The sequence below is a fragment of the Triturus cristatus genome, chromosome 4_2 (genome assembly GCF_964204655.1).
Source record: "Triturus cristatus chromosome 4_2, aTriCri1.1, whole genome shotgun sequence".
Lineage (NCBI taxonomy): Eukaryota > Metazoa > Chordata > Amphibia > Caudata > Salamandridae > Triturus > Triturus cristatus.
Window position 1 is genome coordinate 571,566,099 of NC_140586.1, and position 25,626 is coordinate 571,591,724.

Consider the following 25,626-nt stretch of genomic DNA (forward strand, 5'->3'; position numbering starts at 1 on the left):
GAGAGTGGTCTGCTGCAATAATGTTCTCTTTCCACCCCCGCATGGGCGGCTGGATGTTTCCATCTTGCCTTCGATTCCGACCTTGAAAGCAGAGTTCAACAAGATGAGCAGAATAAGAGCTCTATTGTCCCAAAAGGAGGTGCCGTTGACTTCCTCCCGAGAAACATTTGTCCTTCACGTAGCAAATACGCGCACTGAGGTACAGGCGCTTTTGAATACTGACCTCCCCCTGCATTTTGGAGCTTTGATCCAAACAATTTTCAATGCCTCGTCCACAACCAGCCTGGCTCATTTTTTTAAACTTGTGGGCTCAGGCCTCGTGACCTCTTTCCAAACTATTTGTGGTGTGATTCCGGCATTTTTTCATTCTATTTTCTCGAGCGTCTTTGGAGGTGTCCCGTTGATTCTGGCGCTAGTGGCAGGTGTGCTACTTTTACTTTTCATACTACGGAATGGCTGCTCTTTCTGTGCCACATGACAGCCTGTCCCGCCTGCAGCTTCTTCGTGACAGGATGCTTGAATACTATGGCGTCCTGCCATTGGCGACTTTGAGCCTGGCAAATGGATTATCCTTCCGGTAATCCTACTTCACCTGCGTGCAACCTGTCTTTCACTGCCTAGATTGTCCCTTTGAATGGCCTCTGGATTTGTGCTTAACCAACACGGTGTCTCCGGACCCGGATTATGATCGACTGATGAGGCCCTTAGTGTCTCACGAGTTCGCCTTTTCTGGTGTTCGGATTATGGCCTGTGGTGCGGCGCATGGAATCCTGGGTAATTGGGACATCGCAAGGGTGGCATATGACTTCTTGGATATGAGTTATTTGGAAGTACACGCTGGTTGCCCTCTGATGGTGCTAGAGGCTCCGCTAATGGAAGAACATGTATGTTCCTTTTCTTTGATTAACTGGATGGCTGAAACCTTCAGTGGCCGTGCCAACGATTTTCTGATGGAAGCAGTGGCCACGTATGCTGCATATACGCTCATGGATTGAGTGAACTGTCGTCCACTGTGTTTTCCTCACGTGTCTTGAACAGTACCTGTGCCTCTGCACTTCTGCCCGGTGAGGCGTTTTTTCATTTTTTTCTTTTTTCACCCCCCGCTGCACGTTTGAGGTTTTTCTTTTTTCTCTCCACTTTTGTTTTTTTTTTCATTCTCGGACTTTGCCTGAACTGAAACTTGTTTTTTAAATTGGATACGCCTTGTTCTGCTTTGTCGCACTTGAACTCTGCGTTCTCTATTTTCTTGCCTACTGGATAGTGCTTCGATCAAGGGGGCATGTAGTAAGGATTCCCTTAAATACGTACATACATTGTTAAGTTAGCATAACCACGTTAGATGTTAGAATGCCATCTTGCTGCTTTTGCGCACGACACTGCGTTTACATGTTATTGCTTAAACAAACTGCTGACTCGAGCTTTGCCTCACACGAAAGCAATCTGTTGTTACCATCCCGAGCTCTGCGCAGCGACCTTGGTCTGTACATGATGTGACAAACAGACTGGGTTGTTAGACAATGCATGTTTTCCACTCTAGGTTGATCGACCCACTATTTAGCCATAACACACAGGCAGCTGTGAATACCTGAAAGTTGGTGCTTTTAATATTACAGACATCATGTTTAATATTCAGACCGAAGACGAGCCTTCCTGCGAGAAGACTCCTGATGCTCCTGTGATGTGATTTCACTAAGCTGATCTTTGAGGTATGGGGTCCCCTATTCAAGCCTAAGAGACCTTCTATTAGCATAATAATAATAATATTAGCTTCTTAGTAAAGGGAAGGTGGTAGTATCCACTGTCATTATAACATGATCACCCCTTTTATATTCTATGGTATTGTAACGATGCTGATGGTTTTGATTTTAATCATTTGTCTGCTTGTATTAGCCAAAGTACTGCATCTTAGGACACGTGGTTTATAAAAATAAACTCTTTTTATTTTCACCGTGTCTCTGTTGATTCTTGTTGTGGACTGATGTGAGTTTCATATACGAACAGGTATTTCCAATTCCCACCATTCCTGAGAGTATACTGAGTCGCTTGTTCTGGGTTGTCTTTTCATTGGGATCGCCGAGCTAAATCTCGGATAACGAATGGGACACTTATGCTAGCCGGATACTGGGTTCTGGGTTCTGAGGTGAGTTTCTGGTACACCACAATTCACTGAGGTCCTGGGGTTCTACGCATAGTTCTGTATATAAGCAGAATCCCTGCAACATCTTGAAATTCTACATCTGGCTCCTTATAGTTGAAAATCACCAGAGACATGGGTACACTGGTAATCTCCATGATAGGATCAGATTGGAGGCATTCTTCTAAGTATGGCTCTGTTTAATATGTCCAGGTACACCATAATACAGTTTAAAGGGTACCTGGGCACAGAAATTTTGGGCCCTTTATTTGCACCACTTAGATGTAAAAAGTAGTAAAAAATGCACATCTTTATCTGTGGCTTACATTTTTAAATAATGGTTATTAAAAACATGCAACTATTGTTGGTGTAAATAATACGAAAAAGTACATTGGAGCAAATATCTTTGAGAATTCTGGCCGCTCTATCGCACAATCAACAAAGGTTCATCTATCTCTGTCAACCAAGTACTGCCTTTTTTTCTTTTTTGGGGGGGAGTTTTATATAGCTTGAACTCGACCCAAAGGTATCAGAGTGACTTTACATGGGCACCACTTGCGTTACAGACAGATACATTCATTATGTTAGACATGGGGAGATTACGTGTTTTGCCCAGAATCACAGGATGTTGAGCATCTGCCAGTTTCAAGGTCGACCACTCTAGCCGTTAGGCGACATCCTCTCAGCTTTACTTGTAAACCTCTGAGCTTTACTTGCAAATAGCACTGAAATATTTCTATAGGCTTACCTAGTCAGGCGTGTCCAACCATCATTCTGACTTACTAGCCCATCAGAAGATCCAACCCTAGTCTATGGCCTGATAGTCCTCTTCGTCAGCCCGCCCCTGGCCTGAACCTATGATATGTGTGCGACCTGATGGGTATCTTTGCTCTTTGAGTGAGATGCATGCAAGACTTTATAATCAAAGAGAAAGCGTCTGATATATGGTGCCTGAGCATGCAATATATGTTTAACCTGCTGCTGGATATATATAAGTACACATTGTATTCTGAGATTGCATGAAAAATAGCATTGATGTATTATTAATGGTTTTATACACGTTTGTGTCTAAATAGAACTGATGTCATATGCGTCTTTAGGTAAAGCAGTAACAGTTGCGCTGCAATGTTGTGTCAGGTGGCATTTCTCCTTATGTCAAGAGGAACTTGAGGTTTTGAAATCATATGATTACATTGGAATTCATTATACCTTAGTGCTTGCAAAAGCAGATAACCGCAGTGCTCAATCATTCACCTCATTGAGTAAATGTTTGCAGATGGGAGGTTTATCTCACTCACCCCCTTTTGTTGAATTAGTGTGATACCCTAAATGTGATGGGTATGCCCATGAATGGGTCTCGTAGTTTTCTGCCACCCAGAATCCAAAGTACACCTCACTGATGAGGCTCAGCAAGGTTGAAACGGGTACATAATCATTGGTGTTACATTCTAAGGATATTACGCTTATTTGTTTGCTGTGATGAGGTACATGAATTTGCTATTTCTATCCAGTTTGCATGAAATAATACATGACAATGAGGATTAAAGACATAAGTAGCTCCAAATAGCAATATTATTGGTATTTCCTTCCTAGTATGATATGTTTGTCTTTTTGATTGTATTCCGTGGCATAGCTACCACACTCCTGCAAAGTTAAGTAACAAATGCAAAAAATGTTTTTCCTCTCTCCAGATCCAACATCAGGCCCGATAATGCTAATTCAAACTTCCATGAATTTAAAATGCACACTTTTACACGTGTTACATCCTGTAAAGTTTGTCAGATGCTTTTGCGGTGAGTACATTTACTTCAGTCTTGTTTGTGTTCTGCACATTTGCAAAAATAATTGTACCTGATTCTCAAAACTATTTGTCCATGAACATTTGACTTACACATGCACATATTTTTTGTGAGTTGAAAGCATTTTACCATTCTCAAATGTTGGGTTTGCACTTGTTAAAGGATTTAGGGTCAGCTGCATGAACCACTGTTTGCAAAATACTGGTCGCAAGTTGCAACCAGTGTTTTTGTGAGCAGTTTGGTATTTTCCAAACCAACCTATGTACTAAAAGGTCAGTTCACAAAATACCAAATCATAGTTGGTCATAGTTTGACCCACCTCCGGAATAATAATAATGAAGCAGTTCGTAAATTGCAATTCGCTGCCATCTGAGGGATAGTAAACGCAGAGGTTTTTTTTTTTTTTTTTTTTTTTTTGAAAAACCTTTATTGACATTTCAACCAATAACAAGTATGGGCCTACAACCCCCGGGGCCGGCCGCTAAGCAGTCAGAGTAACAGAAATCAATATTTATCACAGGCAGCACCTCGGGGAGCGGAATCTCCATGCTATTAAACTGTCGGCCACTGAACAGCCCAAGTAGGTGACCAGGATACAAAAGATTTTCATTTTATAATAAGGGAGGATGGAAGGATCAGGTGCCAAACAGTTTCCCAGCAGCAAGAAATGGCAGGCAGAATGATAAACGTCAACAATAAAGCAATTTATCTAGTCAATGGCGCTGAAACAGGAAAGTCAGGATGTGGAGGAATATCACGGCCATTTGCGCCTGCAGTCCCCTGCCCTAAAACCCAGAAAACACCACGGAAATTGTGGCACACATGAAAACGCAGCGATTAACAACGAAGGAGTTTTACCATGCTGATCCCAGAAAAGAAGGACAAAGAAGAATAAGAGAAGAAAAAGGAGGCCATGGAAAAAAAGGGTTAAAGACTAAAGGATCCCCTCCCCCAACCCCCCACCCTGCACCTCTGCAGATGAGTACGGCCCCCCCCCCCGCAGAGGTTTTTCTTAAAGAAAAATGCGATTTAATAAAAATAAAAAATAAAGTTTATTAACATCTTTTATGAGTAGGCAGTGGTGTATGGGACCACATGAAGCAAACCAATGTACTGTAGAATTCTGGGATTGGAATCATAATAAAAATATTTGGGAACGCTTAACAATAATGTAGGTACCTTTTTCAAAACCAGATTGCTCCAAACCAATCATATGACAGGTCTATCAGATACCAAAGCAACCCCCTAAAATTAGGAAAAGAAGTATAGGAACAAATCAAAAGGGCCTTAACAATAATCACAGTGCTGAGTAATAAGGAAAATAATCAATATAAGGAAAGATGAGCTGCCTGAACCAATGGTCAACTGAGTTCTCAGCACCACAAGCATGAACAAATTGAATAATGAAAACATTAAGAAAAATAAGCCCAAATATACAACACAACAGGAGCACCATTCTGTAACTATCTATGACACTTGCCTCAGCAGAACAGAGATGGAAACTGGTGCCTCTCAATGGACAGGCAACATAAAATGACAGGACAAAAATGAAGAGCTCACAGTACATCCATGCAAAACACCATAACAAATAAGGAACCTGAAAGAGAGGAATTGAATGAAACAACCAGAATAATACAAAAAATAAGATATTACTAGACAGAGTAGAAGACAAATATAAGCATAAAACGTAATTAGAAAGAAATGTGTATGTATCATGGTGAATAAGAGAGTACTTGAAAGTCAAGTTTTGGCACCATCCATAGCCTCTTCTTTAGGAAGATAGATTCTTTCTTTTAATTGATGTGTAGTCTCAAATGTGGTGGTCATCTCCTTGTAGGTGACTTTGAAGAAAGATCTGTCAGATCAACCAAAACTATGATCGATCTCCTAAGGATGCATCAAGCCATATTAGTGCAACAGTAATAGAATTAAAGTCCTTTTGGACGATACATTCCATATCTTAAACTCAGTGGAGCAAGCCAATGAACTTCTGCAGCAGCTGTTTTTTGTCAGGAAAATCCAAAATGATAGATGAGCTATCTATAATGTCTAAGCAGTATTTAATATATTTCTTTGCAGGGTTATGATAAAGTATTTACTGGCAGCGGCAGCCATCCATGGATAATGGTTTCCCAAGATGCTACTCCAAGACATCCACTTTTGGGGGAAAGGGGTGCTATGACTCAGCACCTCCTCACAGGAGAGGAGGGGTGGAGGGGGGACATGGGAGGGAGGCAAGGATTCACAAAGGTAGGAGGGGTGGGGAGTTTCCCCACGCGGGAAGGGCTCCAGGAACAAGGGAATTTCAAGCGAGGAGAGGGATCATGGGGGGCAAGGGGAAGGGGAGCACTACCAGGCAAAAAAAGATGATCAGGAATTTAAGAAGATGTTATGCGGAATTGTGATTAGGTCCCAGAGCTTAGGGAGTAGTGGCAGTGTAATAACAATGTCTGTGGCTTCGCGAAAAACACAAGAGAAAGCAGTTGAGGGGAGATGCTTCATAACTACCCTTAGATTCCCTAATAGCAGACCGTTGAGTTGTTTCATGTAACACCAATGGTATCAATAGCCAGAACAAATTCTGATCTATCCTTTCTTGACTAAAGGCATCAAGCACCCAGGTAACTTTAATCCAAGAGACACATTTAAAACATCTGCAAAAGTACCAAAATGCCCAAATTTATATCACAGGCATTTTTTGAGTCAGCAAGTGCAGCGGTTAGGGGAGTCACCATAATAATTACCAATAAGTTTGATGGGATTCAGGTGTTAACGCAATCCAGGTACAAGGAGAAGTGTGGTGAGATTGAAGAGCTCCCATCAAGTTATGCATATAGTTTGCTTTTCTGGGCCTTTAGAGGATAATGTGACTCCATTAAAAGAGATTTATAAGATTCAAACTCCTGTTTTGGGCTTAGTACTTATTGGTGGGGATTTCAATCTTATTCAGCAAGTGGGGTGCGACTGCTCGCGGTCTAACAAAAAACAGAATAAGCCCAAATTGGCATGGGCCTTAACTGATCTGGTGCGTGACTTTGCTTTGATTGATCCTTGGAGAACGGAGAATCCTAGGCAGTGTGAGTTCACTTGCTTCTCCAAGTGTTTTAACTCAGCATCAAGCATCGATTATTTTTTAATATCACATAGCTGGAAGAAAGCACGTTCATTTATACTCTCCAATCCATTCTCTGACCACTCAGTTCTGTATGTCGATCTGAAAGTATCTGGCTCTCGGAAAGAACGGCCAAGATAGTCTTTAGGTAAATCCTTACTTAAGCAAGAAGGTTGGGTTACAATCATGTGTGCTGCTCTGACTACGTTTTTCAAATGTAATATTAGCATATCTGCAAATCACCTCGTCTGGGAGGCATGCAAATCTTTTGTACAGTTGGGAGGTAACTTCTTTCACTGTCCAGATTAATAGAACTAGATGTGAGGAGGACCGCACCCTACAACAAGAACCCGAACAAGCCAAGAGAGTAGACTTAAATCTATGTTCAGAAGAGTCTACTAGGAAGCTGGCAGTGGCAGGCCAGTGTCTCAAAGACCACTGTGTCTCAAGAGGCGTTATAAATCAGAAAATATGTTTTCAAAAATTTTATGAGGAGAGCGAACATGCAGGATATCTTTTATCATGGTCAATAAAGAAAGGGAATGAGTGAGCAATCAAAGACATTTTTGATGTAAAACAAAATTGTGTAGTAACGGATATTGACCAGCTAGGTACAGTATTTTTGGAGCATTATGTGAGTTTCCACACTTCCAGCAGAAACCGTGCACCTAGAGAAATCAAGGACTTTTTACACTCAATCGAATTGCCTATCTTGGAAAATGACTCTCGGGAGATGATTGAAACTCCCATTATGCGGGGAGAAATTGTTGAAGCTATGAAGCTCTTCCCAAAGCCAAAAGACAATGGTCCTGGACCAATATTTCAATTCAATCAATGATTACAAATTAATAAGTTTGTAAATTAAATACACAGCATGGAATTAAAAAAGTGCAAAGACAGGCCACATTCTGGATCACCATATATTTATTAGAATCAATTGGTGAGACCCAAAACAAAAAGTATTCAATACAAATGGCAATTTAGGAAAGGTTGCTCCAGGGGAGACGTGCAGAAGACAGGGTGCTCAGAAGTGAGGTGAAAGAAGTGGATATTTCCACAGAAATGCGTAAAAGGTTTAATATGTCAAAGCATAACACAAGAGGACTGGTTGTAAATCACCATCCAAACAATGCCTGGCCAAAATAACACAATATATTTAATTTAATTTCAAAATGGAAATTAATTCCAAGATGGCACGTGAAATCAGGGCTCAAGGTCCAAGCAAAACAAGGGGGGGGTGGCGTCGACGTTTCGATCCGACTTGTAGCCAAACAATGGTGGGTCATTGAAAAGGTCAAACCGAACCCAAGAGGGGGCGACTTTAGCATCGTTTTGAATAAACGAGAGTGCAAATGGATACATGCTTTGGACACGGTTGCCCGGGGTTTAAATGAATTTGAGGAAATTAGTAGGCAAGTATCTGTACTTATTAATACATGATTTGACCTCGCTAGTAAGGTAGAGAGCCTTTACAAACATCAGGTGTCTGGCCTTACATTATAGTTAGTGGTACTGTACATACTACGCTAGGGCTCTAGTGTTAGGAATGTAACCATCTAATTCTGTGTATATACTTGTTTACATTTAAGTGATTACCAGTTTGTCAACTTTGTTTGTTTTGTTTGTCAACATGGGCTATGTTTTCAAATGATGATGTTTCCAAATGAACGTGCCTCTCTACATAGAGTATTTTGTTTGTTTCCCTTTATAAATTGTTCCCTTCATAAATTGGTCTGTTAATGTTGTAAACTTCATTTTTGTAAATTTCATCAATGTTTTGCCTCGATAATTCATTTATCTTGTCCTCTCCTCCCCCCCCCCCCCTTTTTTAACTAGATCTGTAATTGTAAGAGATCTGTATAAATACAGCGATGTTTAGAATGTATAAGTTTTCCTGTTCACATTAATTACATGCTGCATGTTTACTTCGGGAGAGTCTGTCCTCCCTTTCCCCTCTTCCACCGGCAACGTAGCTTTCACGTTTCTAAAGCCTTTACCGATTTAACGCGTCTGCGCGTTGACCGTTTTTTCCATTAGGCAGTCCCACGTAGACGGAGACGGTCGCACTGACGGAGCGCGCGCACCCCCGCATCTCTCTAATTAATCTTCTAGTCTGTAAGTACACTTCCCTCTGCAACTGACACGCTCCAATGCCCGAATTCTCCGTTAATGGTTACTCGTGTTGGTGCTTATTTGTTCATATGATGAGACTAGGTCATTTGTGCGGCGATCTTTTGACGCCTTCATCTCATAGCCCGTGAATGCCTTTTCCAATGCTTTTTCTACCGCCTACAAGTGTGTACTATGGGGGAATAAGCCCTTTAACCTCTTGTCTGCCTCAGGCTTGTAATCCAATTTTTACCGGGAAATATTTCCGTTATATTTTCTTTTGGTTGCCTTATGCCTCCAATTCCTTGACTTTACTTCATGTTTAGCGGATAGTGACCTTTTATCAAATATAGTAATCACTATCTTTTATTAGTTGTTCCAAAATGTTTTTTGACCTATACAAAATCCCTCCTTTTTCTCCATATAGAAAAATTCAGCAAGTAGTCTGACGCTACGGGGGTAGATTCAATTACCCTTTTTTCAAGGTAAATAACTCCTTATGTAATGGATAACCTTTTATTGAATTGTTCAACATACTCACCAGAGTATTTTCCCTCCTTTTAAGATAACGCAGGATAAATGTACCTTCTTCTGTTGGATTCTGCAATATGAACCACGGCCCCCAGTACTGCCTTTTAAACAAATAATCTGGGTGAGAATTCATACATACGAATAATAATATAGGTATGTTTTTTACCCCAAGTGCATCGACCTGACATCTGGTCCCTTACCCATTTTAGGTTGCCCTGCACAGTCCTGATGAAGATCCGCAAGGCCGAGGAATAAACCCCCCCTTTTTGGCTACAAGTCGGATCGAAACGTCGACACCCCCCCTCCCCCTCCCCCCCTTGTTTTGCTTGGACCTTGAGCCCTGATTTCACGTGCCATCTTGGAATTAATTTCCATTTTGAAATTAAATTAAATATATTATTGTGTTATTTTGGCCAGGCATTGTTTGGATGGTGATTTACAACCAGTCCTCTTGTGTTATGCTTTGACATATTAAACCTTTTACGCATTTCTGTGGAAATATCCACTTCTTTCACCTCACTTCTGAGCACCCTGTCTTCTGCACGTCTCCCCCTGGAGCAACCTTTCCTAAATTGCCATTTGTATTGAATACTTTTTGTTTTGGGTCTCACCAATTGATTCTAATAAATATATGGTGATCCAGAATGTGGCCTGTCTTTGCACTTTTTTAATTCCATGCTGTGTATTTAATTTACAAACTTATTCATTTGTAATCATTGATTGAATTGAAATATTGGGCCAGGACCATTGTCTTTTGTATCAAACAGTACCCAGGTCCTTGACCGGTTCCTTTTGGGTTACCCCGTTCTTTATAATTGCTTCCTAAAGCCAAAGCATGTGGCAGTGATGGTTTACCATCAGAGTTCTAAAAGATATTCACTGTGCAGTTTGCAGTTTTTTTGGTCGAACTATATAACAGATTTGTAAATGGCAATCTACTGAGGTGGTAATCATCGATTTTCTTAAGAAAGATAAGCCCCACACCAGCCAGGGTCATATCAACCTATAAGTCTATTGAATTTCCGACTACGGTCTTCTTGCTAAAATTATGACACTCTGACTAGTTCCTGCTACATCGTCCATGTCAACCAAAATGGCTTTTTACAGGAGAGAACCCTTTTAATAAGTACAAACGTTCTTGTGCAGGCTGTACATTACTTCTCCACTGACAAGGTAGAAACAGCTATAATTAGGTTAGATGCCGAGAAGGCTTTGGACTTCGTGCAATGGGAAGTTTTAGATACAATTTTCCTGCAATTTGGTTTTCCTTTTAAATTGATAGGGTTGTTGCGTAATCTATATGCCAAAGCAGATTAAAAAATGATGATAAATGCCCAGTCGGCAGGTATGATCCCTATATCTTGAGGCACGCAGCAGGGGTGCCTAATGTCACCAGTTTTATTTGCTTTGTTCGTAGAGCCCTTACCGGCGGCCCTTAGACAAGACCCAGAGATTCAGCCACAGTCCTCTGGTGCCCGAAAGTTAAAATTATTTGCCAACGACATTATTCTATATCGTAGCAGGCATGGCGTGGCGGATAACGTCAACATTACTTTTCAGAAAATTCAGATACTGGAGGCTACAAAATTAACCAGGTAAAATCCGAGGCTCTCTTATACCACAGTTCTCCATTGATTCTTCCCATAGATATGCAGCAAAATCATTTGCTATCTTATCCCATAAAATATTCAGACATTTATGTCTCACATAATTTTCCAGATTTATTTAAATGAAGCTATATTGCTGTTCTCAGCAAACTACATACAATGTTGGCTAGTTTACATAATCTACCAATATCCATTGTTGGTCGGGTGGCAATCATCAAAATGTCAATTCTTCCCTTACGGATTTTTGTTTTCTCTGTTGTAATGGTTTTAGTCAGGCAATCCTTTTTTACAGAAATGGATCAAATGCTATGGCACTTTTTATGGCAAGGGAAAAGACCTCGCACTAATATATCAACACTTCAATTATCTGTATGCGGAAATACTACCAAGAAGCTTTTATGAGTTGGATGAATCATACAGCCGAGGGAAGCCCTTCCTGTAGCTTCTATTACTTACTGAAAATGCTGGCTGAATTTGGAGTCCATCTACCAGCTTTTCTGAAGATTCCAAAGTTAAACAAAGCATGTTCGGTATAAGTTTTCACATGCAATAACTAGAAGGTTCATGCAACTTCAAGAAGAATTTCAGATCCCTATAATGCATCCCTTGATAACCTTTAAAGAATGTGGTTTAATAGGTCTATCTTTGCAGAATAGTATCATTAGGAAATGGAAGAAGGTGGGGTACCACTAGGGAGCGGAGATCCGAGGAGTTGCCGAAAAACTCAGCAAGAGTACTTGAATGCATGATATGATCCACTCCACTGTTTCTTCAGTGGTGCCAGTGATGCAGTCAGGCTCCCACCCCGGTGCTGAGATGCATGAAGATGGAGCATATGGGTGTGCAGAGTCAGACTGGCCTTACCATGATTTCTTGAATACCTTGCATTCGCCTAAACCACCCTCACTCCTACTGACCATGTTCCTCTGGACCCTATTCACGTGGTTTCTCTCCTGTGGGAAGTTGACACGGCACCAACACGCTCAACAACAATCCCACAATCCATGGGTGACTGGCAGAGTAGAAGGAGGTGACGTCAGCTCACTGTGGTGGCCCCTCGGTGCCAGTCACTGACCAGCAAGCTCTGGCCTCAAGCTCCTTCCGGAAACAGTAACAGTGACACCAAACTCCCTCCTCTCAATAAAAGCTTAAACGAGGGAAGCTAGTCTGCGCATGGGTCAGAAGTGAACGTGTCATGTTGATAACCATTTTAGGGTCAGGGCACCCTATTAGTAAGCAGATTAAATAAGTTTGATTACTAATAGGGGTTCCTGACCCTAAGATGGTTGTCACCATGACACATTCACTTCCCATTCCTGCGCAGACTAGCTTCCCTGGTTTAAGTTAGACCATAGCGGTTCCGCTGACTAAAGTAGGTATTTCCTGGGGTGTTGAGAGGACTGCCTGTGGGGTGCATCTGCTCCTCCACCTTCTCGAGTGTTTCATTGCGATGAGATTTGGGTGCGGGTGCAGAGGGCAGTTTTGACAGCTGGGTCTGAGTACACGGATAGCAGATGGTTGTTTGTTTACGTATTGTTAATAGGAGGCTAAAGGAGTAATCTCTCTGATCGTCTTCATTCTCGACAGTGACATGACATTGAACTGCTCACCTAATTGCACATTTGGGGAAGCCCCAGAATTTGGGCACAGGAGGCAGTGACTGGCTGCAGACAAACTTGTGCCAGTAGCTTAGTGGGTTTGGGTGTCTTTGTGATTTTCCTGAGCCCAGGGCTTTGTGGCAAAGGGTGGTGGTACATATTGTGTATCCTGTTTCCCCTTGCATGCTTGGTGGTATAGGTTATTGAAGAAGCAGGCCTCATACATTGGCTAGCATGTATAATCTTTATTTTATCTTGTATATGGCTTCTGGGATAGCCAGATGTTCAGAGCCCGGGGAGTACAGGCTAACTCCGCTCCGCCGGTGGTAGGCATGGATCTTGCTCTAAACTCTGCGTTCCAATTGGAGCACAGAGTGGCAAAACTCCATGGATTCCGTCAGCAGAGCGGAGTTTGGTGCCCACTGCTAGGCACCATACTCTTGGCAAATGTCTATTAGCATGACAGTTAAAAACTTGGGAGCAGGTAGTGGCTGATAAAGTTAATATTACACCAGATCTTATGTTCTCCTATCGTTAAATACACGATCATCTCCCGGCCTACACTCAGATCTCCCCTGCCACTAAGGATCACATTAGCAAAGCACATTAGCAGATTAATAGGGGTAGGCAGCAGGTATCAGATTTTATATTTGTATTTACACGATGCAGCAGCTCTTTTGTGTTTTTTCTCTATCTCCCAATATATAGAGAACAGGATGGATTATGCTAGTTGGGTAAAATTCAATCTGATGGCCCATAAGGCATCACGTGGAGCTAATTATAAGTGCAGGGCATTCTATTCTAAATGGACTCTGTTTTATACCCCATACCGCCTTCACCAGATGTTACCATCCTTGTCTGCTAAGTGCTCAAGATGTGGCCATTCTAGAGAGGACTCAGTGCATGTAGTCTTTTTATGCCTTAAATTATAAGATTTTTGGAGCAAGATTATGGCCTTCTTAGGCGAAAAACTCCAGGTCCAAATCTAACCTGATGTGTAGAGGGTACTAGTCTGGATCCTGCGCTCCAATTGCTCATTAAGAATACATCAACAACAGTTCTTTTTTAATGGGTCAATGGTGGCTAAATCACTAATTTTACAAATTTGGAAGTCCTCAACTCTGCCATCATATGAAAACTGGAGGGCGTAAATTGATTGGGTTAGGAAATTAGAAGAACTGCATACCCAAAGGGTAGTTGTACGCAGGAAAGCCAAGGGAATTGGGGATTTTTCTAGGCAGGAGGTGGTAGACAAATAACACAGTGTAATACTATGGGTTGTTAGATTGATTCCAAACCACGAATTGTGCAGCATGGTATATACTGTTGCTATTAAATTTTGTGGTTGTCAAAGGAACTGTATGTTATGGATTGTTTTTTAATTTTTATGGTCATTGGGGTGGACCATGATATTATTTCTGATCATTGATATGAAATAACGTTTTTTTTTTAAAAGAGTCCGACCAAATCTTTTATTCATCTATCTCAGATGAGGATACACATCCAGGAACTTCTTTCCCCTGTTTGCTGTCTTATTGATACATACTGCAAAATAATCATTTTATGACCAAATCAAAGGTTTGCTTTGTTGTTTTGCTGCTTAAAGCACTTACAAAAGATCAGTGAATTGCAAGAACAAGACTTTGATGTCTCTAGACTTAAAAGGGTCATGCAATGATGAGATCTTGGGACTTACTTAATATGTGCTTTAAATGTTCATATCAAGTTTGTCTGATATGCCAACTAAATTAGGGGAGGCAATATATTCAGCTTAGTTTTGAGAAGAATAATCGCTTTGACCATGTAGTTATCTTTAGCCAAGATGTCCTGAGCATCACTAGAGTTGTGTTTGACTTCAGATAAACCTGAGTCTAGATTTCCCTCTTCAGTCCTTTAAAGAGTATTATTTCCATGACGATTGGTTTTAAATTTTTACCTTCCAAGGTGAGCAATGAAGGTAACTTGGTAGGTGATGCAGGGTCTGTCTTTCTTTAATTTATTGTTGCTACTACCTAGTAATTATTTGCAAGATGTAGCGAACAGTATAGAAGAGGAGAGGGGCTTAGCAGCGGCAGAGTTTTGGCCGTACGCTAAAGTGATATGGATTCTGACATATTGTTCTTCCCGGATGCTGAATGTTTCTTAGTAGAATTGAGTAGGAAAATGGCACCTTTTTGTTGTGGCATAAAAATGGTCTTGTTCTTCCAATTAGTTAATATTGTAAAGATGATAATCAAATCCTACCATTTGAGCTTAAATCATAATTATCTCCACTACCCAGCAGTCTATTAGGACAGCATGACCAATAATGTTAAGGAGATACCTCCAAAAGGAATATCCTTCAAGGACATTCCTTTAATAATAATGATAGGCTTAATAGCAAAGTGGCAGCCATTCATTAGAACTCAGACAAAGATCAATAAAAATAGGCAAGGAGATCCTCAAGAGAAAATGTTTAGTGAATTTATGAGAATAAATTGAAGAGTATTGTTAATATTAATTTCAATGTACACAATGAAACGTGTATGTACAAAAACTAAATTGAATCACTGTTGTCGAAATCCCCCAATATGACCTCTGCATCAACCCGAGTCAGAAATACATGGTCAGGCAGGTCCTGCACCCTAGGCCTGAGGCCACTGATTGACAGATCACAGGTGGGGTCACACATAACCAGCATGACAGATGTGCGAACAGGAAAAACCCAGATTAGTCCCAAAGATAGGCAGCAACAGCACAATGGTCCTGGGAGATTGCCCCCCCCCCCCCTCCAAAAAAAAACACAGATGGCCAGAGGGGTGCGCATTCTCAAAACACCATATAGTTAGATGCCACATGAAGTTAGGAACACTCAGCCAATCAGGACACACCACACACTATACACACTATACATGCAGTGATCATGATCTCCTCATGCCAGACATCTAGGCATCTACTGATGAAGGGCTAAACCCAGAAACACTTGTCTAGTGATAACAGCACTACCTGTACCAACTTTGGTGAAGAATTACAGCAACTTTGAAAGTAAGTGTACTGCATTTACCAGGATGCAATGGGGAGAACTGTGCTGGGATGAGAAGCAGTGTGCTCCCACCCCCCTTGTGTTTGAAAGGCTGTCTTGAGCCAATGAGCTGACAAGCTCTACTGGGATGCGCCTGTGGAGTGGTACTGTGACCTGTGAAGACTTGGGCACCATTTCAACAACCCCTGAATGGGGTGAACTGTGCTGGGATGAGAAGTGCTCCTACCCCCCTTGTGTTTGAAAGGCTCCCTTGAGCCAATGAGCTGATGAGCTCTCCTGAGATGCACCTGTGTGCCTGTGGAATGGTACTGTGACCTGTGAAGACTTGGGCACCATTTCAGCAACCCCTGATGACTTTTCTCTGTTCTACATAACTTTTTCTCTCTGCTGATAAAAGGCTAAATCCAGAAACACTTGTCTAGAGATAACAGCACTACCTGTACCAACTTTGGTGAAGAATTACAGCGACGTTGAAATTAATTGTACTACATTTACCATGATGCAATGGGGAGATCTGTGCTGGGATGAGAAGCAGTGTGCTCCCATTTCCCTTGTGTTTGAAAGGCTCCCTTGAGCCATGATCTGATGAGCTCTCCTGGGATGCACCTGTGTGCCTGTGGAGTGGTACTGTGACCTATGAAGACTGGGACACCATTTCAGCAACCCCTGATGGCTTTTCTCTGTTCTACATTACTTTTGCTCTCTACTGATGAAGGGCTAAACCCAGAAACACGTGTCTAGAGATAACAGCACTACCAGTACCAACTTTGGTGAAGAATTACAGCGACGTTGAAATTAATTGTACTACATTTACCATGATGCAATGGGGAGATCTGTGCTGGGATGAGAAGCAGTGTGCTCCCATTTCCCTTGTGTTTGAAAGGCTCCCTTGAGCCATGATCTGAGGAGCTCTCCTGGGATGCACCTGTGTGCCTGTGGAGTGGTACTGTGACCTATGAAGACTGGGACACCATTTCAGCACCCCTGATGGCTTTTCTCTGTTCTACATTACTTTTGCTCTCTACTGATGAAGGGATAAACCCAGAAACACGTGTCTAGAGATAACAGCACTACCAGTACCAACTTTGGTGAAGAATTACAGCAACTTTGAAAGTAAGTGTACTGCATTTAACAGGATGCAATGGGGAGAACTGTGCTGGGATGAGAAGCAGTGTGCTCCCAGCCCCCATGTAATAGTTAAAGGATGGATGGGTAAAAATAAAAGAAAGGATGGTTGAATGGATGAGTGAATAAATTGGTGGATGGAGAAAGGATGAATAGACAGAATGGCAAAGCAATGGATGAATCGGATGATGACAGACTAGATGAATGAAAAGCCAAAATCATGCATGGATAGAGGGGTGAAAGGAATCCTTCTGGGGTGGATCGGCCATGCTTTTTGACATCAGAGGTGTAAATGAAAGGGAGGGGTATTTTAATTTCATGACTACACCTTTGGTTCCAGCCATTGCCTACTGGCATACAGATACCATAACTTAATCAGACATTCTGAACGGTAAGTGGGCCGATGTAAGTCACAGATCACTGCATCACACAATGTGTTCTGGTTCAGTATCAAGTTATAAAGTTAATTAATGTGAGGATTATACCCAGAACCATGAAAAAGGTCCATCATATATTAGAGACAGTCTGAAGCACTGGGGACCCGATTCACAAAGGGCCTTTGCACTCGTGGTGGAGGCCCCACAGTCGTGGCAGGCGCCTCCCACTCGTGTCAGGACCTCTGAACTTCAGTTTCTCATTGGGGAGGTCCCTCCATGAGTGAGGGCCCCCGCCACAACTGCAGAGCCTCTGTCATGAGTGCGGCGGTTCTTTGTGAGTTGTGCCCATTATTTCTCAATCCTAGCTGTAGTTTTGTGGAATTCTATTCCATTAAACATATATCTGGATGAATTAGGTAGGACTTAAGACATGGCTTTTATAACATTAAATTTAAAATAGTGTTGTGTAATAGCCTTCTATGGATGCAATAACGTACAGCTGAACGTAATCATCTGTGGTGAGGTCAATAGAAGAAGCAAGTCTGTGAAGTGTTATTATAGCAGATATTGATTTGAGATCAAAAGTTATTGTCATGTCAATAACTCCATTAGTAGTGTTCTGTATTTCAGCTCCACATATGTGCAAGAAAACAGAAACCTAGGTCTTTTCAAACATTTATTTCTAGGGTCTCAAAGATGGTCACACATCAAAGCCCGACTTTTACAGAGATAGTACGTATAGAAATGTACTATGTTGATGAAAAAACGTTTGCACCATAGTAAATCTACTTAGATTGGAACAGATTGCAGCCAACATTCCATGGAATGGCCGGAAAACAAAACAGGTATCCTATAAAAATTTGTCGAGCACTGTAAGAAGCTCAAAAGTAGATTAACCTCACAAATGTTTGTTTATGTTAACTTCTATAGGAGTTTGCCCAAATTAATTTTATTTATGAGAATGTTCGCCTTGTACAGGAAGGATGATACTTTCCATGAATTTCCATCTTGCATTTCCTTCCTTCCTCATATTGGGCATGTGCTATATACCATTATTATATATAACAAGTGAGTGATAGGGTCTGAGGGAAACACACGCTTGGAGCAACCTTGCAGGAAGCCCGGGGTAACGACGGAGAGAGCGTTGCCCCACGCCCTGAGTTGTGACCAGGAGCGGTAGTCGGTAGTCCCGATTTGATACGGGTACTCATCTTCTCGTCCTGTAGTGTTCTATGCAATATAATCAACACTAAGGTACTGAGTTGGTCGTATCGTTCTGGTTTTATATACTTTCTTGACAATTACACATTCTAGTGATTTAGGCTCTAAGATTTGATTGCAGTAGTTCTATATTTGGTCCTGATGAAAGCTACGATCATAATTTCTTGATCTTGATTGGCTGAAACATGTAGACCTTTGTTTGGTTTATTGTATGCGCGCTCGCAATTTTATAGATCGCGCTACTACTGTTCTTTTAATCTTGGCACCGGGAGATTCTTATTAAAAAAAAATTCTCTCCCTGTAGTCAATTTTACATCACTTTTTGTACACTGCACTCTATTTACTCACCTTACCTAGGCTGTCTTCATCGACCTTTAGGAGATCTAGTCCTTTTCGTATAGTTAAAACATCCGCGAGCTCCTCCCTTAGACATATGCTGGGAGTAGTAGCTCCTTAATCACACTAGGTGTGGTTAAGAGGAGATCCCATATGATGAAGCATGCCACCACGGTGGGTGATGGGATTACGTCCTCTTTATGAGGACTTTCTTGTCCAGTTAGTATAATCCCTATCACACAGGTTTCATACATTTTAATATATATTTTCTCTGACCCCTAGACCTTTTTGTTTATACTATATACCATTAGCCTCATTTACCTAGAGGCTTTTACTAAGTATACATCTTTTCATATTATATCATGAGAGTGGTATGGACTATTCCTTTTATTAGTACAGTGTTTCTATGTATTGCTTTTTATTAATCATTATTTTTCCTTAAAATCTATAAGCTCTTTGAAAAAGTATGAATAATAGAAGATAATAAATATATAAGAGGGTGAGTCACAAGGTAATTAAACATACATATCAGCATATGGGCACCCCTATCTAGTCTCTGTTAAAATTAAATTATGAAGGCTACAGTGATAAACCATTTTGTAAAGTTAGTACTGAAAATGAATCCATGTGTATCAATTGTGACAAAGAGGGAACCCCAGGAGACATGAATGAAAGTCTTGTCTGCATCTAGAGTGAGGACTGCATATCAGTTGCGGGAGTGTTTCAGTGGAGTTTGCTCATAGGAAACCACTTTGGTCTAGATCTGTATCAAACTATATGGCGCGAGTGAGTATATTCAAGAACACCTGTCTGTAGATTTAACTATACAAACTTAGTATTGATTCATGGCTTTGCAATATACTATAATTTCCCATTGCAAGTTATGTATAGCATTGTAACCACTCCTCGGCAATACCACATCATCTTTGAAAAGGAGAATGGGAATTGAAACTTGATTCATACATGGAGCATTAGCTCCTACAGATAAATTAATTTCTAGTAAATTGTTCAAAAAGGGATGACAGTTGGGCTAAGATATAGTATGCCGCAGAAGAGGCTTCACTGTGAAGAGTATGGTTGTCACCCCTTGCAAGCCACACCTACCAATCATTTAATTGTTAGTGTGAAAATCTTTTAGACAGTATCCAGAAGCTACCTAAAACATGGATTTGTTGACGGAATCAAGGACAGTCCTTAATTAAATTATTCTTCACCTGAGGTGGACATATTTCATTGTTAAGAAGACAAGGTTAGTGATCCCTGTCCATAGCCTAATTATTGATAGGTGTCAGCTTTCTCAGCATCTGAATAAGCTTAAGGAGATTATTACGAGTTTTAGAAAAATATTTTGAGGTATCACAAAGTATTGATTTAGGTCTTTAACCAATGTGGAGGTTGGAGTCACATTTTTTCAAAAAATGATATGATTACCTAATGCATTGACCCATGTAAAGGTTCAGTCGGTGCAAGAGTAGGAAAAGTGTTCCATTAGAGAGGGGTCAAATGTACTATTCCCACTCCAGGCTATGCAACAGTAGGGAAAGGGTTGGACTCAGGAGGGGTAAAATTTACTATTCCAACTCCAGTCTGTGCAACAGTAGGGAAAGCGTTGAACTCAGGAGGGGTAAAATATACTGTTCCCATTCCAGTCAGTGCAACAATAGGGAAAGGGTTGGTTTGCAGAGGGGTAACATTTACGTTTCTCACACCAGTCTGTGCAACAGTAATAAGTGTTGGATTGCGGACAGGTGCGGCCAGCTCAGGTAAGAGCTGTGGGATGGGGAAGGGGCGGGGGGGCAATTCGACAGACGACGAGATAGGTAAAATTAAATTTAAAAAAAAATAAAACCACTTACCTTGCGTTCGCCGCATCGCCGACTCGGCGAGTGCAAGGTAAAGTGGTTTTATTAATTTTTTTATTTAATTTTACCTATCCCATTGTCTGTCGACTTTCCCCCCGCCTGTTCCATGGCAACACCTTTCTTACCTGTGCCGGCCGTGCCTGATTGCGGAGGGTTAAACTGTACTATTCCCACTCAAGTTTGTGCAACAGTAGAGAAAGAGTTTGATACAGGAGAGGCAAAGTTTACTATTCACACTCCAGTCTGTGCAACAGTAGAGAAAGTACTGAATAGCAGAGGGGTAAAATGTACTAGTCCCACTCTAGTCCGTGCAACAGTAGAGAGAGAGAGTAGTTCACTTCAAACAAATAAAATATTCTAACAACTACATTAAATAACAACAAATATAAATATTTACATCTAAAATACATATATACATTATTTTAAATAAAACAATTAGATATGTATTACAATTTGTAATAAACATTTTAAATACAACAAATAATAATGGTATAATCAAAATACCACACTATATTTTCACAATTATAACAACCTAACAAATATAATACTATTTACAATTCAAAAGCATAACACAATTGTTGTAATAACTTTATTTCGGTCCATCGACCATTAAAAGTACAGATACATAAAATGAAAATAAAAAACATTTAAAACCATTAAGTTAAAAAAAGTTCTGCCTAATGCGCCACATGTACAACAAATAACGGGAAACAGCAAACACAATGGGAGGATGGGTATCATAAGTCAATATCCTACAAGCATATGTGTAATGCGAAAAACCGAGAATCCTACAAATAGGAATCAACCAACGTTTTCTGGGTACAGAGTAGGCGGGACAAAAAAATAAAACGTGGGAAATATTCTCAGTATGGTAAGAACATGCAGGGCAGGCTAAAATATTTGACTTAGTCCACTTAGAGGTAAAAGATCTAATAGGAAGGGTGCCATAACGTAGCTGAACATACAGCTTACGGGCCACTGGGGGTTCAATTAGGTCCATAAATGCCTCAGCCCTGGGCTCTGTCTTTATTAAAAGGAACTCAGATGATAACCTCCCCACAGAAGATGAATTCATTAACGTCTGGAGATTTGACGTATAAATGTAGGAGAGGAGTGTTTTCTTGGATAACCCAGCGCAATTAATCTCCGGTGTATCCCATAGTCCAAGGAAACCAAGCCGGATGCAAAGTGCTTTAATATGCCTAAGCCAGGGAATCATTTTGGATCTAAGAACAGGCCAAATCTCAATAAATTCAGCTCTATAATCAGCCAATTCGGGGTCAGACCATAGCCTCTTCCAGTACATGATTGGCCTTGCGCCTATCAACTCCTCTATTGGAATGAGTTCAAGATCAAATCTCAAAGGGATCAGCGGAGTACTAGGCGGTAGACCAATCAAGTTTCTAACAAAAGACTGCTCCACCCTCTTGAGATCACCAGACTGGGACTGCATATGCCCCCAAAGTTCAGCCCCATATACTGCTGACATCCTTGCTTGACGACTATATATAGTAAGGGCAGGGGAGACCGGCCTATATGTGGATTCCTTAAAAACTTTGGTTAGTCCACCTGCTAACTGGGTGAGCCTGAGTGTTGATCTAACAATATGTTTGTGCCATTCAAATTTCTCTGTAAGGGTAACGCCCAGATAAATGAACGTTTTAACCCTTTCCAGAGGGCTGCCAAAGAGCACAGGATTAGGACGGGTACGTTTTGGTGGGTTGAAAATCATAAATTTTGTTTTTCCTATGTTGATTTCCAGCCCCCGAAGATGACAAAACTCTACAAATGCGTCAAGGATGTTTTGAATGCCCGATGATGTTTTGGACAACAAAATTAACACCTTTTTTAAACAAGAAATATTTTTTTTTATGTTTATGATTGCTTAAATAACTTCCTACAATATACCTCTTCAATGTAAACAGCAGACATCTAAGATATGTCCTAAAATGATAATAATAAAAAAGTTTACATAATGAATTATTAAAGAAACATTTAATAGTAATTAACTAATAATTGAATAATTATATTTAATTAACTTCCAACACTTTATCCCTACAAACCCAACAGCGTGCACATAATATATATATAAAAAACGTTTAATTACATAATTTTCATTACTTAATCATCAATTAATGAAAATTAAATAATAATAAATTATTTATATTTATTTAACTTACCACCTTTTACCCCCTACAAACACAAGAATCTGCACCTCATATATATAACATAAACATTTCTTAATTACATAATTTACATAATTATCAATTAAATTATGATTAATAATTAACATGAATTATTAATTGTGATAATTAATTTCCTGCACACCCTTTACCCCTACAAAAAAAAACATACACCAAAAATATTAATAAAAAATTACATTATTTACACAATTTACATAATTATCAATTAAAGAATCATTAAAAAAGTATTTATTAAATAGTTACATTACTTCCCACCTTATATCCCTACAAACCCACAACCAGCACTTAAAACTTAACGTAATTAAAACAAATTATTACACAGTTAACATAATTAGCTCTTAAATAGTTAATAGTAATTAATATTTAATTGTTAGTTATAATTAATTTATCCCCACCCTGTACTCCTATAAATCTCATAAGCTGCTATGGCACTAAAAATACAAATAAACTATTAAATTAAATTTTAAAACAACTAAAAAGTGACAAATTGTATTAAAAACATTAACAATAGTTATACAAACAATTTATACCATATACAATTAAAATGTATAGTAAAATACATAAAAATAAATGAAAAACTATATTACTAACAATGATATTTTTTTTAAAGATATTCACAACATAGATATTTTTAACATCGATATTAACAACACAGATATTTTTGACATCTATATTTTTTACCTAAATATCGATATTCTTGTCAAAGATATTTTTGCGCACGATGTTTGTGCATGAGGATATTGAAAACTCTTTTTCTGCTCTTCAGTATTTTTTGTTGATATTTTGTCTGAATACTGTTCTCTCGGTGCGTAAATCTACATTGCATAGGTTTGACACTGAGAGACATGGTGCTTAATGTTCAATTGCATTTTATTCTTTATTTTTTCCTCCCGGGGAAACGTTTTTCCCATTTGAAAAACTGGTCTCATACATCTTCTCCAGGTTTCGAGGGGATACATTCCCCATCCCATCCTGAAAGGGAAGTTATTCCAGCCTTTTGTTGGAGTCATTATTCAACCACTTCCAGGGAGATACGTTTGGGAATAGACACTGACTACACGTTTGTTGGTGTTCACAAACTTAAAAGGCTAGCCATGCCTTGCTCCGCCCATTTCCTACCGCTTCCGTGTGATTTGCTATCATAAATTCATCTGCAGTTATGGTGAGGACGCATGGTGTAGGAAACCCATTTACACCTGGCAGGATTCATTTTGTGAAATCCTGCAATTGGTAAAGGTAAATACATTTACTCCTGAAAATGCCTTGGTGGATTTCCCAATAAATTCACATTCCGTTTCTATCCAGGGGGCAAGGATTGCCAAAGAAAAGTAAATCAGGGTGAGGGTCAAACTAATTTACGATTACATTAAAACTTTTCCTGCAGCTTATTAATTGTACCTCGTTATTGCTTAGGGACTGTCAGCTGGTACAAAGAAATAAAAATGGCTGGATTATTAAGCTGCTTTGAACTGAAATCCTTGGTATTTTTCAAGAGTAAAGGAAATCCGTTTTCTTTAAAAAGTCAAATGTGCTCGAAATAGCATTTCTGCAAGAGCAATAAAAGCGAGCAGCAGAACCTCGGCTTCATCCCTTAAACCCACTAATACTGCTGCAGAATCTATAGTTAATAATAAAGGCTTTTTCAAAATGTCAGCATCAGTGGATGCGATATTGCAAACTATCACAGCACAGAACTACAACTTCCCACTCCGAAAATGAGTCTCTTCTGAAAGAACATGGCAAGATGCAGAAGCAAGAGAGAGGTATTCTGGAAACCGAGGCTAGCAGACAAGTTAGAACAGCAAAACATACATATATATAGCGACTCACCCTTTAGGCAATTTACATTCAGATGCACATACCACAAGTTGTACAAAAACTATTTAAAGAGGGTAGATGGTGTATGCTGAGATATGGCTTTGCTGCACAAATTGTCTTGTCTTCCAAGCCACTCCTACCAATAGCATAATTCTCAGAATGGACATGTTGTTATTCATACATTAGGGTGGCTATGGTTGGATACCTAATTACTTTCCAGTCATCTTATTCCATGTTTCTCACCCTGCTCAAAATATCCTACAGTAGTACTGCAGAAGGCCAATCCGTGTCCGCGTCATACGAGCGGTTGGCCTGATCTGCTGCTGGGCATTCACAATCTGGGAATCATTTGTCTTCACACCGCTTTGGTGATGCAGTCATGTTGGTTCAAACCTTTTGTTCAATTGGCCTTCAAGTGCAGCTCTTTGTTAGTGAATGGCACGCAGTGCTGTATGGTATGCAGGAATGGTCTGTAGGAAAGGTCCAATGCTTGAACAACTGAGCTGAAGTCTGCAGAATGGAAGGCTGACTGTGTTCTCCTGATCAGGCGAGTTTGGAAAATTTCTTATTTTACTATTTGGTTTATGTGCAGCTCTGCAATGACGAGGTAGCCTAATGCAAAACCCGGGCATCCGACTTTGCCAACCCTGGATTGTTTGTTTCTGTCTGTGGAGGGTCCTTTCATTCACGCATTATGACATTTGTTGATGGGATTCAGTGTTAGAAATGGCCATATGTTTTTTCAATGCTAAGTATAAAGAAATAGTTCAC

At 40.2% G+C, this 25,626-nt stretch overlaps 1 protein-coding gene across 2 annotated transcripts in view; it reads left to right on the top strand.

The window, feature by feature from the left end:
- VAV3 (vav guanine nucleotide exchange factor 3) overlaps positions 1-25,626 on the top strand; it is a 1,147,877-nt gene that overhangs the window by 638,744 nt on the left and 483,507 nt on the right. For both annotated transcript variants that reach the window (XM_085602242.1, XM_085602243.1), the window contains exon 16: positions 3,826-3,927. In XM_085602242.1, coding sequence (XP_085458368.1) covers positions 3,826-3,927 — 102 coding nt within the window. The remainder of the gene's footprint in view (positions 1-3,825; positions 3,928-25,626) is intronic.